This window comes from Centropristis striata, chromosome 2, assembly GCF_030273125.1.
Source record: "Centropristis striata isolate RG_2023a ecotype Rhode Island chromosome 2, C.striata_1.0, whole genome shotgun sequence".
NCBI classification, from domain to species: domain Eukaryota; kingdom Metazoa; phylum Chordata; class Actinopteri; order Perciformes; family Serranidae; genus Centropristis; species Centropristis striata.
In genome coordinates, this window is record NC_081518.1 from 31,118,283 (window position 1) to 31,131,622 (window position 13,340).

Here is a 13,340-nt window from a genome sequence, read left to right on the forward strand (position 1 = left end):
GGTAAAAAAAAAACTTGCATGGCTATTTTCAAGAGGGTCCTTGACCTCTGATCTCAAGATATCTGAATGAAACAGGGTTCTATAGGTACCCACAAGTCTCCCCTTAAAAGACGTGCCCACATTATGTTAATCCCATGCAGCTAAGGGCAACAACCAGGCAGTGAGTCCAAATGCATTATTATGTTATTTGGTCATCTTCACTGTAATGTCTATAAAAAAAGGGGCGGAATGTTAAGGGGCTGAACCTAACATTTCACAACATTGAATTGAAAAGTCATATTCTGTATGATATCATACAAACTTGAGCTCCCAACACAGTCCATAATCTCTCCCGATAGCAGACCACTGTCTGTTAAGTATTTTGTTTTCCCTTCATGTTCTATGTCTTGTGTTTCCTGTTTTATTTCGTGATCACTCACCCCGTCTCTGTTTCAGATTTCTGTCTGCCCCGCCCCCCTCCCCGTCTGTGTGCACTTGATCCCTGATTGTGTCTCTCACACCTGTTTGTCATCACGCCCCATTAGCCCCGTACTGTATATAACCCCTTGTGTCTTGTCTCGTTGTTCTTCATAGCTCACCTTCCAGCATTTTTCATAGTCATAGCCTTGTTGTGTTGTGTTTGTTTTATACAGTCTATAGTTTGAACCTTGCTTGTTTCTTTTTTTCACTGCCTTTTTGCCTCCCTATTTGGATACCTTTGCCTGTGTGACTGCCTGCCTGTGTACTGACCTTTTTTGGAATAAATGCCTTTTGAGTATTGCAACTAGATCTCTATTTTGCATTTGAGTCCTGCCTTCTGTGCTACGTCCATGACAGCAGATAAGACACATGTACAACATACACAAAGACACTTAACAAAACCTGAATAAATGTGAGCCAGTTTTTTTATTTTATTTTAAGAGGGGTCTTTATATGTACAGCATAAGACAGCTTTGATTGGAATTAATTTTTTTTTTCTCAGCTCATTACCACATGAGCTAAAGGAAGAAAGGCAGCACGATCCTCTCAAACATGAGTCCTATATCCATGTCTAACAACACCTGTAGCTGATAAGCCTTCAAACACAACCAATATCTTTCCTAGTGGGGCGGCTGTGGCTCAGTTGGTAGAACGGTCACCCGCTGATCGGAAGGTTGGTGGTTCGATCCCTGACCATGGCAGCCTACATGTCCAAGTATCCTTGGGCAAGATACTGAACCCCATATTGCTCCGAATGCTGCGTTCACCAGTGTGTGAATGAATTCCCAATGGTGGCAGATAGCACCGTTGTAGGATAGCCTCTGCCACCAGTATGAATGTGTGTGTGATCTGTAGTGTAAAGCGCTTTGAGTAGTCGCAAAGTGACTCAAAAAGCGCTACATAAGTTACCATTTATTTATCCACCACCACAGCCATTTAGTGTACTTCCTGTAAGTATTCTCTTTATTTAGGGAATTACAGCAGCAAAAGCACCAGTGTGTGTAAGTATATCTTGGTATCAAGCTAACATCCCTCCCCATCTCATTCTTCTGTATCTTTTATTGTGTTTAATTTAACACCCCCGACCCCCCCAAAAAAGGGTGAACTGATTAACACTATCACCAATATTTAAATCCTGTAGCACTGCAGCCTCGACAATGCCACTCATTTCTGTAATGTACCAGCTCCATGATTCTCAAAAGCACCGGCAAAAACATTTAAAAGTTAAAAAATCTCTTGTACAGTTTTCATCATCAGCAGTGTGTGCTCTGTTTGTCTGTTGTGTCTTCACTTGTTAGCTTCGCAGGTCATGAGGTCATTTGTCTTCCAAATACTTTAGTATCGTCCTGTATTGAAGGACGGAGCCATCACAACTCATATGTTTTCCTTGTTGTTTACAGAGTAGAGGGCACTGCTGGCGGCAGTACTGTCACTAACAGTTTAATCTGTAAGAGTCTCTTTGGTGCAATGCAGACAGCAGCCCCAATCTGATGGTGTACGATCATTTCATCCAGTATTTTTTCATGTGTTTATTGCCCTTCATCCCTCTGCTCACATGTCTATCTTCATGTCCTCCTGACTATCTGTCTGTTTCACTATGTCAGTAATATCTGTTGAGGCTTTGAGTGACTGTACTGATGTCTGGTTGTCCATTCATCCAGATCTCTCGCAGAATCCGTTCCCGCTCTTCTAGCCTCTGGGCCCGGTCCAACTCTGATGATGCACACAAACACACACAGAGAAACAAACACACACAGGTTAAAACACGCCCATACCCTGTCCATTTACATAACCATCAAATTTCACAAGACTTTCTATTTAAAAGTATAAGCATGAGTGTGTGTCAGCAGTGTTCACAGAGATAAAAGCATGTGAGTGAGTTAGTGCATTGACAGGCACTATCAGGCAAAATTACAAAACACAAATGAAAACTAATTTTTGTCATCCTTTACATGACTGTATAAAGCATTTTTGCACAAAGATTTAAAGCAAATGTGGTTTATTTTACTTAAATCACAGTTTTAACTGTTCTGCTGTCTTCTGTTTCCTAATACATTTTGGGCAAAAGGTCCTTACAATATGATCAATAAAACCTCTCTAAAATATATGCAGTCTTAATGTGGACACTGATTGCAATTTACCACTGGTGAAAGAAGTTTTAAAATATTAGAATTTATCTAAAAGTGACACAATTAAAACATCAGATTTCATACTAATTAGCTATAATAAAAAAATCTGGATGTTCAAAGTAACTATAAACATATGGAATAAAAAAATTAAATATTGGCATAATCTCTGAACAAAACACCTGGCACCTTAAGTGACGCACAACATGGATTTTTTTAAAAACCCATGTTGATAATTACCATCTTCTTATGGCAGATACAGATAAGATAACTGAAAATTCCACATTTTTGTATTTAAAAAATAAGTTTATAGCCTGGAGCTTATTCACACCTGATGCTAAGAAAGGTTACAATGTAGTTGGCAAAGATTGATGTTTAATATTACATGGCACTGACCAAACCAAATCTGACTGACATCAACAAACAAAAATGCATTGTGACTCCTCAGACATTCATTTATTATTTCTCATAAACTACTTTAAAAAAACCTTGACAGAGGATTTTGCCAGATAATTCAATATGCAAAACATGTTTATATGATGGATTACGGATTGCAAACCATCTTTAAAGGGGCACACCATGTATAGATGCTGGACTTGGTAAGTCAATGAAAGCAATTTGGCATTTTATTATAATGACATTGTTGTAATAATATATAATAATACAATTTTCCCTTCATCAGCTGTTATGTTTAGAGTTTTTAGTCTCAGACTGAGATTTTAGACAGACTGTGAATCTTTCAGGGTCACTATTTACAAGACTACTAGATTATTTTAGCTTTTTTTTCCTACCATGCACTTTTTTTCCCATCATGCTCTTAGTAAAAACTTCCATAAAATGGAGGAGAAGCAGCTTTTGGCTACAGCTGCTCTAGTGTGTACAGTGGTTTGTGTTAAAAAAAATTTAAAAAAAGAAGAGGAGAAGACGCCAACATTTAAAGAACATTTATGTCAACTGTGTCTGAGTCTGCTTTTGAGTCCTCATACCTGTGATCCAGCGTAACAATTTATTCCTTGTGCTACATTAAAAACTTAACCACAAAAGTATTATTTATTTATCAATGAGTCACCACGTGTCACCTTGAATTATAGAAGAAAATGCAGTTTTTCACCCATGCCTCCATGGTGAACAAAGTATTCAAAACAAAACTTTTTAGATGAACTAAATATTTGCTATATTTAACTTTAGCAAAACGTAATTAAATTGTCCTTTACAACTCGTGCAGGTGTCATTTATCGATGCATTTTCAATAAAATCTACACTAAGACCCAAACAGTCTCACACTTGCATGTGCAAGTGCTGTTGTTGCTGTTGTCAGACATGGGCCCCAATTATTACAATTCATCAAGGCTTTTTTGGGATTCTTCTTTCACAGAGGAGGCGTGATAGAAAGACAAATTTTCTTAAAACATTCACGGTTACATGGGGTGACTAATTAATACAGAAATGATCATTATGTGGGTTAAGTATTCCTTTAATAACTGGATGTAATGGTTGAAGCATGAAGCTTTAAATGAAGCATGACTCTTCATGTGTCTGTGTGAGAGATACCCTCAGCTGATGTGAACATGGTGGCGTGCAGTAGAGCTCTCTCAAAGCGCCTGCGTCTCCGTGCCGACAGGTCAGACGTGTCATCCCAGTCCTCTGACTCGCTGTCCCCAGCAGGCACGGTCCCTCCAGAGGCAACAACAGCAGTGCTGTCTGGATTACTGTCCATGGGCTGATGGACGGGACAGCTGTGATGGCGATGGTGATGATGCCTGTTCCTGTGGCGATGGTGGGAGTGCTTACTGTTGCCATAGTGACAGTCTGCTCGACAGTGTATCTGGAAGACGATGGCGCAGAGCGTGACAAGAAGGCCGACACAGACACCCCCCAGAAACACCAAGGCTGTCCTCTCGGGTTGGTCTAAGAGGAAAAGAAAATAATTGTGAAAAGTTTTTAAAAACTCTGTTTCTCCCCCTCTGCTCTCTCCATGTCCACTGGTCTCTTGTTTTGAGTTTTCATCCAACCTTCATCCTTCTTTTTAGTAAATTACAGTATTTTAAATTATCAATGATCATCTTTTTAAGTGTTAGCTAACATAGGCTATGATTTTAACAGGGATCCATGTGAGAATCTTTGGTAGAACTTGTTCATAAAGGGGTCCAGGGATTCTCGTTTCCTTTACTTCCTTTACTTCCTTTATCTACATCTAAAAAAAAAAAAAAAAGAATATTGTAAAAAAGTTCAATATTTTTTGTCAATCATTTTAGAAAGTGAAACTCATACATTATATAGATTCATTACACATAGAGTGAAATATTTCAAGCCTGTATTTCTTGTAATTTTGATGATTGTGGCTTAGAGATAATGAAAACCCCAAACTAAGTGTCTCAGAAAATTAGAATATTACATAAGATCAATAAACAAAAGATATTTTAAACTCAAATGTCATCATTTTCATTTCTATGCACTCAATGCTTGGTTGGGCCTCCTTTTGCATGAATAACTGCATCAATGCGGTGTGGCATGGAGGTGATTAGCCTCTGGCACTGCTGAGGTGAAATGGAAGCCCATGTTGCTCTGATATCGTCCTTTAGGTCATTTGCATTGTTGATCTGGTGTCTCTCACCTTCCTCCTGACAACAGCCCATAGACTCCTATGGGGTTCAGGTCAGCCGAGTTTGCTGGCCAGTCCAGCCCATAGACTGTATATAAATAATGGACGTAGTCACCGTGAAGTCACCCATTGGTTTGTGGACTGCCCGTTGGAAGCCTCGAGTTCAGCGTTAAACTCGTCGCCATCTTGTTTCCGATACGTGGAGCAGACCATATTTGGACTGTGGAGGAGTGAGAGGGATCTGACAACACTGACTACACGCCTCTCTACACCGGCAACCCGACTGAGAGAAGCCGCTGCTAATTCATGTTAGCATTAATTGGAGCATTAACTGGGATGTTAGTTTTGGCTAGCAAAAAACAAAAACAAAATGTATATTACTTAACTCAGAAAACTGAGCAGCGATCCCCTTGGAGTGTCTGTTAGTCCAACCAAACACTGAACAAGACATTTTTACTGAACAAAACGTTCAAATAAACTGTCATTAAGTGAAAATACAATGTGAAAGGGTCAAAGTTATGAGAACAAATCGGTAAACGTCCTCTTTTCTATCTATATAACGTTATATATAACTTTATTGACACGTTGCTGTGGATACGCATTGCTCTGCTTCTCTCCTGGTGACGGCTCTCCTTGTCAGTGACCTGTCAATCAAAGCTAGCCTTGCCCCAAATCATACGATTCTTTGTCTTCTATTTTCTTCTAAATGGGGCCATTATTAGAACTGTTGACATCAAATTGTCTTGAAAATGATTTTTTACTAGCGATTGAGACCATAGTGTTGTCCTGAAAAAAACTTCTGACGTAATAAATCAAGTAAGAAGTTTTCAAATTTTGCACTGAAATGAATGGTCAGATTTTTTCTGCAGCCAAACTTAGCACCCCCTGCTGGAATTTTCAGTGGATTGCAGGCTTAAGGCACTTCCTGGTTGGCCTCCATGTTCAGACACGGAGATTGCCGCCTGGTCCAGCCCAGTAACACCATGGTCATTGAACCAGCTTTTGGTACCTTTGGCAGTGTGGGCAGGTGCCAAGTCCTGCTGGAAAATGAAATTAGCATCGCCATAAAGCTTGTGGAAGCATGAATTGCTCTAAAATTCCCTGGTAGATGGCTGCACTGACTGTGGACTTCAGAAAACACAGTGGACCAACAGATGACATGGCACCCCAAATCATCATTGTCTGCAGAAACTTCACACTTGACTTTAAGCAACATGGATTCTGTGCCTCTCCACTCTTCCTCCAGACTCTGGGACCTTGATTTCCAAATGACATGCAAAATTTATTTTCATCTGAAAAGAGGACATTGGACCACTGAGCAACAGTCCAGTTCTTTTTCTCCTCAGACCAAGACGCTTCTAACATTGTCTCTGGTTCAGGAGTGGCTTGACTTGAGGAATGCCCTTCTAGGATTTGTCTGTGCATAGTGGTTCTTGATGCGCTGACTCCAGCCTCAGTCCAATCTTTGTAAAGCTCCCCCAAATTCTTGAATGTATTTTGCTTGTGAATCCTCTGAAGGCTGCGGTTATCCCTGTTGCTGGTGCACTTTTTCCTCCCACACTTTTACCTTCCACTTAGCTTTCTATGAATATGCTTGGATATATCACTTTGTGAACAACCAGTTTCTTGCCCAAATCACAGCCAAACACTTCTTCTCAGGGGTAGAATATGTATTTTCTATAATAATCCTACTACTGTAAAGCACCAGTCCACGATCCACGGTAAAAGCGAAACTTTCGAGTCACCTTTTTGAACGTTCCTTTAATCCCAACTAAATGTGGAGTGCTTTTTCGTTCTTGTCTCAATTTTATTTTTTCCAGTCTCTTGGTATTACTCCGGTCAATTTCAAGGTTAGCTCCAGGAGATGTTAGCTTCAGACTCCATCCGGTAATGTCCAGTGAAACAGCAAAGCATCCACTTACACGGACTCCCGTGGTGAAAAGACGCCGAAAGCAGTCCGGACAGGTACGTAGTCTGGGTCAGAGGGTTGAAGCGAGGTCCAGAGAATGATGTTCGGGTGCCACTTCTTGTAACGTGAGCTGGTGTAGGCAGAGAGGCTAACGGGAATTAGCAGTTAGCATTAGCAGAGGCTCCGGATAGCAGGTTAGCTTGGAGAGACGACAGACAGAGAAGTGGGGATTTCCACACGGCGGTTACTTTGCTGAACTTGAAATTGTGAATTGTGCTACAACTCTTTATATTTGACACAAAGTACCCTTTGTAGATTTTAGTACGTGTGCAGGTACAACCCTTGATTTTTTTCTCACCCACTGTCTTGTCATGCTGAATAAAAAAAGATAGATACAGAAAATGTGTTTAATTGTGATTGGGGTTGGGTTAACCTAACCTCTGTCAGACCTTAAGCTGTAGCAGCAGTGCACTTTGAAATACGGACAGATGAAATGTCTCACATTTTACCAAAGAGACTACTCAAATATTATACAAGTTCCTATGCCTCTGCAGCAGCAGATATTAAACACCTTCTGTCTTGATTATGGGACTTTTACCATATCGTCACACTGTTCAAGTAATCGCCTAAGTCATTTTTTGTCAAAATTGTTTTTTTGGTTGTTTTTTTTGCCTAAATCATCTCCACATGACACCGACCACCTATGGTAAAATCTCCTACATCCTCAGTCGATCAGATCATGTGATTTTACCCCTTTAAGATAATGGCCTATGTCAAGTGTGTGACTTAAGCGGATTTATTACTTATTATTATTACTAATTTTTTCAAGTTTTGCGGGAAACACAAAAAACTTCACCAAAAGTGTAACATATGACAATAATTGATCATTTCACTAAAAAAGGATGTAACTAAGGATGACTATTGGCATAGTAATAACACTGTGTGTAAATTATGTAACTTAAGAGAAATAAATGACTTAGGCATTTTTTGAACATGCCTTTGTGACTTAAGCAAGATATGGTAACATTTTATTTTGAAGGTGTCTACATAAGAGTGACATGAGTGTGTCATAAACATGACATGGAATGTGTCATGAACATTAATGACACTTTGAAGTAACATTAATGCTCATGATACTTGTCATGTCTTCTGTTTCTGTTACTGTTTCTGACAGGCTTGTGTGACTCTTATGTAGACACCTTCAAAATAAAGTGTTACCATATCTTGCTTAAGTCACAAAGGCATATTCAAAAAATGCCTAAGTCATTTATTTCTCTTAAGTTACATAATTTACACACAGTGTTATTACTATGCCAATAGTCATCCTTAGTTACATCCTTTTTTAGTGAAATGATCAATTATTGTCATATGTTACACTTTTGGTGAAGTTTTTTGTGTTTCCCGCAAAACTTGAAAAAATTAGTTAGGCGATTATTTTATCAGGCTGGCGATATGTAAGTTGTAACGTGAGCTGGTGTAGGGGGAGGTGCTAACAGAAGTTGGCAGAGGCTCCGGAGAGCAGGTTGGCTTGGAGAGACAACAGACAGAGAAGTGGAGATTTCCACACGGTGGCTTTACCCGACAGTATTTAAGCATCGACCATACAAAGCCAGGTCTCCACGGTGCTACGTTCACTAATCATACATGAGCAGTAGTAAGGAGACAGCACAACCAACACCAAGTCGTTACCGAGGGTTCTCTTTTTGGGGATGTTCGTGGAGCAGGAGGCATGGTGAACAACCAAGGCGGCTCTGTATACACACCACCAAACGGAAAGGAGGCGCCACCCCCTTATGGCACTACAAAGCACTGCAGCAATAGCACATCTAGACTGACTGTTACAAAGTGAAGGCTGCTGTAGTGTTGTGTAGCTGTATATCTATGTTCTATTCACTGTGAAAAAGTCTTAGGCGGGTGTGAAAAATGCCTGGAAGAATTGATGCTGGTTTGAAGGCAAAGGGTGGTCCCCCAGATATTGATTGGATTTAGATTTTTCTTCTGTTCACTCACTTTGCATTTTGTTAATTGAATGTGCAGTACTGTGTATGAGGTGGGTTGTGGGGTTAATCACACTCTGCTCTTGTTATTGCAATATTTATTGAACTTCTCTCTTTGTAACAAAAACATACCTCTAACTTTGACAGTATCTGTACTAATCAAAATATGAACTTGGTTCAATAAATTTAATAATAATACTTTTTATTTGTAAAGCACTTTTCATTGTTAAAAGCAATCCCAAGGTGCTACGGAGTACAACAAGATTAAAAACAGGTTTAAAAGCCAAAGCACAATGATACAGTTAATAAAAGGCCTTTTTAAAGAGAAAGGTTTTTAGGCCTTTTTTAAAAGAGTTTTTTGTGGAGCCCTCCGGTGATCTGGGAGGGAATTCCACAGGTGAGGAGCGGCTGAGCAGAAGGCCCGATCGCCCATACATGGTTCAAAAATTACTTTCATACCTGAAAATCAGTGTTTCCCTGTAAAATCTACACACTTCTTCACACAGCTATGAAACTCACTTGCAAGGCCAAGAAGGAAGTGGCCCTGCCAGAACTGTATAATATGACTATATTCCTTATTTCTTGGCGAAAGTGGTGCTGTGAAAATAACCCCTTTGTTCCAACCATATCGGTCTCCCCTTACTTAACTACAGCATGATCTGTTTGCTGATTGGACCTACCTGCAATGAAGGTGTAAGCTGCCAGTATGTTGCTCAGCAATGCCATCTCCTGGGAGACCACCTTCACCTCCGCATTTCCTGCCGTGGAAGCACTCATGATTTCACAGACTGTTGAGCTTATTGTTTTCTCCTGCAGAGGTCAGTGGAGTTCATGACTCCCCTGGGTTGGAGGTTTGAAGGGTGGAGAGAGGACAGAAGTGAGACGTGTTACTGTCTCTGAGGCGTGTCACATTGAGATGTTTATTTTACATGTTTCAGGTTTTATCCTAATCTATTCTGTAAGGGGTCACATGACCAGAGTTAAGTTAAGGGCAGCATGGCATTTTGAGTAAGAACTACCATGGATGCAGAGGATATACACATTTGATTTGATTTCACAATATTTCTGTTGTGCAAATGTGTTTGGGTCTTTTAATCAACAGACTCAAGCTTGCAAGACGTATGTTAGAAACTTGTATGTATGTACTCGTATTTTTTATTTTTTTGGTAGCTTAATGGTGTAGAGAGAGAAATGGAGAGGTGGATGAAAGGGAAGGGGCAGAACAGATGAAGGGGAGAGGAACAACAAGGAAGAAGCATGTGGGACAGTTTTTGTCTGCGATCGTCCTTCTTAAGTTGAATCAAAATGTGTATAGATACATGCAGACCATCTGAAATCATCAATCTCACTCATCTTCAACCAGTAGATCTCAACACAAAATATAACAAAAAAATCACAATAGTTAATAAGCACTATTAGTGAGTCATAAAAACCTACTTTGTTTATATGAGCTTGGCACAGTAACTGTTCATTCCGAGATTCATTCATTCATTCATAATCCTTAACCACATATCCAAACTCAGGTTGTGGGGGTCTGGAGCCAATCCCAGCTGACATTTGACTAAAAGTAATTACCTATAAAAATGTACCTTTCTAAGTTAAATTGTAATAATCCTGGTGTTCTCTAGAGATTTTTGAAGCCCAGTGATTTGGGACTCCCAGTCAGTGTTACTCATGTGAAACAAACATGCTCATTAAAATGACTCACACTCTGTGTGCACTTTTTTTTCAGAACTATGTTGTTGTTGAGAAAGTACCATCAATCATTTCTATTTACCCAGAAGTGAAGCTTATCGTTTTCAAGAAAAGATGAGTTCATTATAATATAATTATAGTACTTGGGAATCTTTATGCCTTACACCTAAATCTATAAATCATTTGTTACTTTCCTCATAGTTATAAACATGCCTGAGCTGTTCCCTGCAGCGTTTAGGAGACAAGGCAATCAAGAAACCAAACTATGGGACTTCTCCTCCGTCACAAACCAAAGTCTAAATATAAAATGACACACACAGAAAGTGATGAAGAAAGCACTCTAACACACTTAAATTAATGCACTTATGTATAATGCATTCAAAAGTTTTGTGGTATCAGAAATACAATGATAAACAAATGAGCAACTTTCTATGCAGAGGAAACTGACACAAGTTATAAAGCTTGAGGAGTGTGTCTGGAAATAAAGGGAAGTTAAATTTGTGAGAGACAAAATAAGATTGCAAAATGAGCTGTGAAGTATTTTCACACAGGACAGTAAAGAAAAACACAGAAAGACATAGAATTAAGATAAAGATAGATGTCTGACATAAGAGGAGAGCATTTTGGAAGACTCAGGTAATAAGTGACCCATCAATTATATTCAGTAGTTCACACAGTAACAAGGCACCAGTTCAGCTTCCTGCCATAGCCTGGCTGTGTTATGTGGAGGTTGTACTGTGTGGTGGTCAAGTGGGTGTGGTTAGATTAGACACACACATGCAAATAACTTTACTTATAACTTTTTAGTAGTAATGACTGACGTAAAGGTAAAGTAGTTGGTGATCAGTGTGTCTGTGGAGAGAGCCACTAGGGTGCAACAAACAGCCATCAGCCAACATGCTCTGTGCAGGATGTAGATAGAATCACTCAGAATAAGATGTAGCTGACCTTGATGGTGGACACAAACACAGTCACACAGAGGAACATATGTGATGTTGCTGTCCCCAATAAGCTGGTGTCTAGCCTGAGCGAAGTCAAGCTTTTTTAGAGTTTTGGCCTATAGTTTCTACACACTTTTTTTTAATGCTCAGCAACTGTGAATGTTCATTGTGGGTTCAAAAGAATCACAATGAACATAGCAGTATGTTGGATTTAGTGCCATCACCGGGTGAGGTTGCTAAGAGTAACCAACTGAAAACGCCTCCCTTTTCAAGTGTGTTGGAGCACCCACTGTATATTTCAGGTTATGTAAAAAATAGAACCAGTTTGGTTTGTCCGTTCTGGGCTACTGTTGAAACATGGCGGTACCATGGAAGAGGACCTGCACCCTATGGTATTATATAGGGCACATTCAAAACTAACATAAAACATGATTTCAGCCGTTTCTAGTTCTTTTACTAGAACATTCAAGTGTTATTTGGGGTGAGGAGACATTCTTGTCATAAATTAATACTGCCTCAACATGTAAACATTTTGGTTGAAAAAGGTGAGCCTCACTCTCTCTTTCTTTTGTTTGTTGGTGCATGGCAAACCAGCTTAGAGGTGCATTACTGACACTACGTCTGTCTTATTATGTTCCACTAGTATACCAGTGCAGTTTGACCTGTAGAGGGGTCAAAAGTATTCACATTCATTACTCAAGTAGAAGTATAGATACTAGGGTTTAAAAATACTTTTGTAGAAGTTGAAGTATCAACTCAAGCTTTTTACTCAAGTTAAAGTATAAAAGTACTGGTTTCAAAACTACTTAAAGTATAAAAGTAATGTAAGGGGAGGAAATGCCATCAAGGACAAAAGCTTAGGCCACGGAGCCCCAGGGGCCTATAGTGCACTACCCCACCTCCCCAAAAAAGCTATTATGGTATGGTATATGGTATATAACTATTATGGTATATTAAAATGTTAATGTTGAAACATTTGCGATGCACCTGTTTCAGCTCCATTTTTTAGTACAATGCAAAAACATTAAAGAACCATATATGTGTACTACTTGAGCATTGACATGTGTTTCATGGAGTGGAAGATATGATGACAAGTTGCCTTTAAGTATTATAACGGTGCAAAAAGTCAAACTTCAGAGGCATGTTATCATGTTAGCCTTTACTGAAATGTAAATGTATATCCAAGCTTAGCTGCAGGAATCTGAGGGCAACAGAGTATGTCCTGGTGAGATTGTGTCCAGGGGGGTTGTGTCGGATATTTACCTGGATACAACAATGCTATTTTCTAATTGGATCATGTGTAGTGGTATGTTATTTTTGGATTGGCTGAGTAGTTGATCTTATTGACCGGGGCATGTCAAGCTCCCGTTGAGTTCTACGATGCTCATAGCATCTTGCTACATGTTCCACTGCATAACTAACGGTGTAACTTGGTGGACGTCACACAATACATTTTCATGCGTGAGAAATACAATGTGTGGCGGGAGTGTTTGACAAAAGAACAAAATGAGCGACTGTCACGCTCAATGCCTTGTCTCTACCAGGGACATCTTGGTGCTAGGCTACATACGTCTGCTTCCCTGGCTGGAGTGTGATGCGTGTCATGTGCAG

At 39.6% G+C, this 13,340-nt stretch overlaps 1 protein-coding gene across 1 annotated transcript; it reads right to left on the reverse strand.

The window, feature by feature from the left end:
* Positions 1–2,059: 2,059 nt before the first annotated feature.
* Positions 2,060–9,870, reverse strand: eva1a (eva-1 homolog A (C. elegans)). Its single transcript, XM_059356581.1, has 3 exons — positions 9,774–9,870; positions 4,137–4,493; positions 2,060–2,172 (listed from the first exon to the last, which is right to left on the reverse strand). The coding sequence occupies exons 1-3, from the start codon at positions 9,868–9,870 to the stop codon at positions 2,060–2,062; spliced, it is 567 nt and encodes a 188-aa protein (XP_059212564.1).
* Between the last annotated feature and the right edge of the window lie 3,470 nt (positions 9,871–13,340).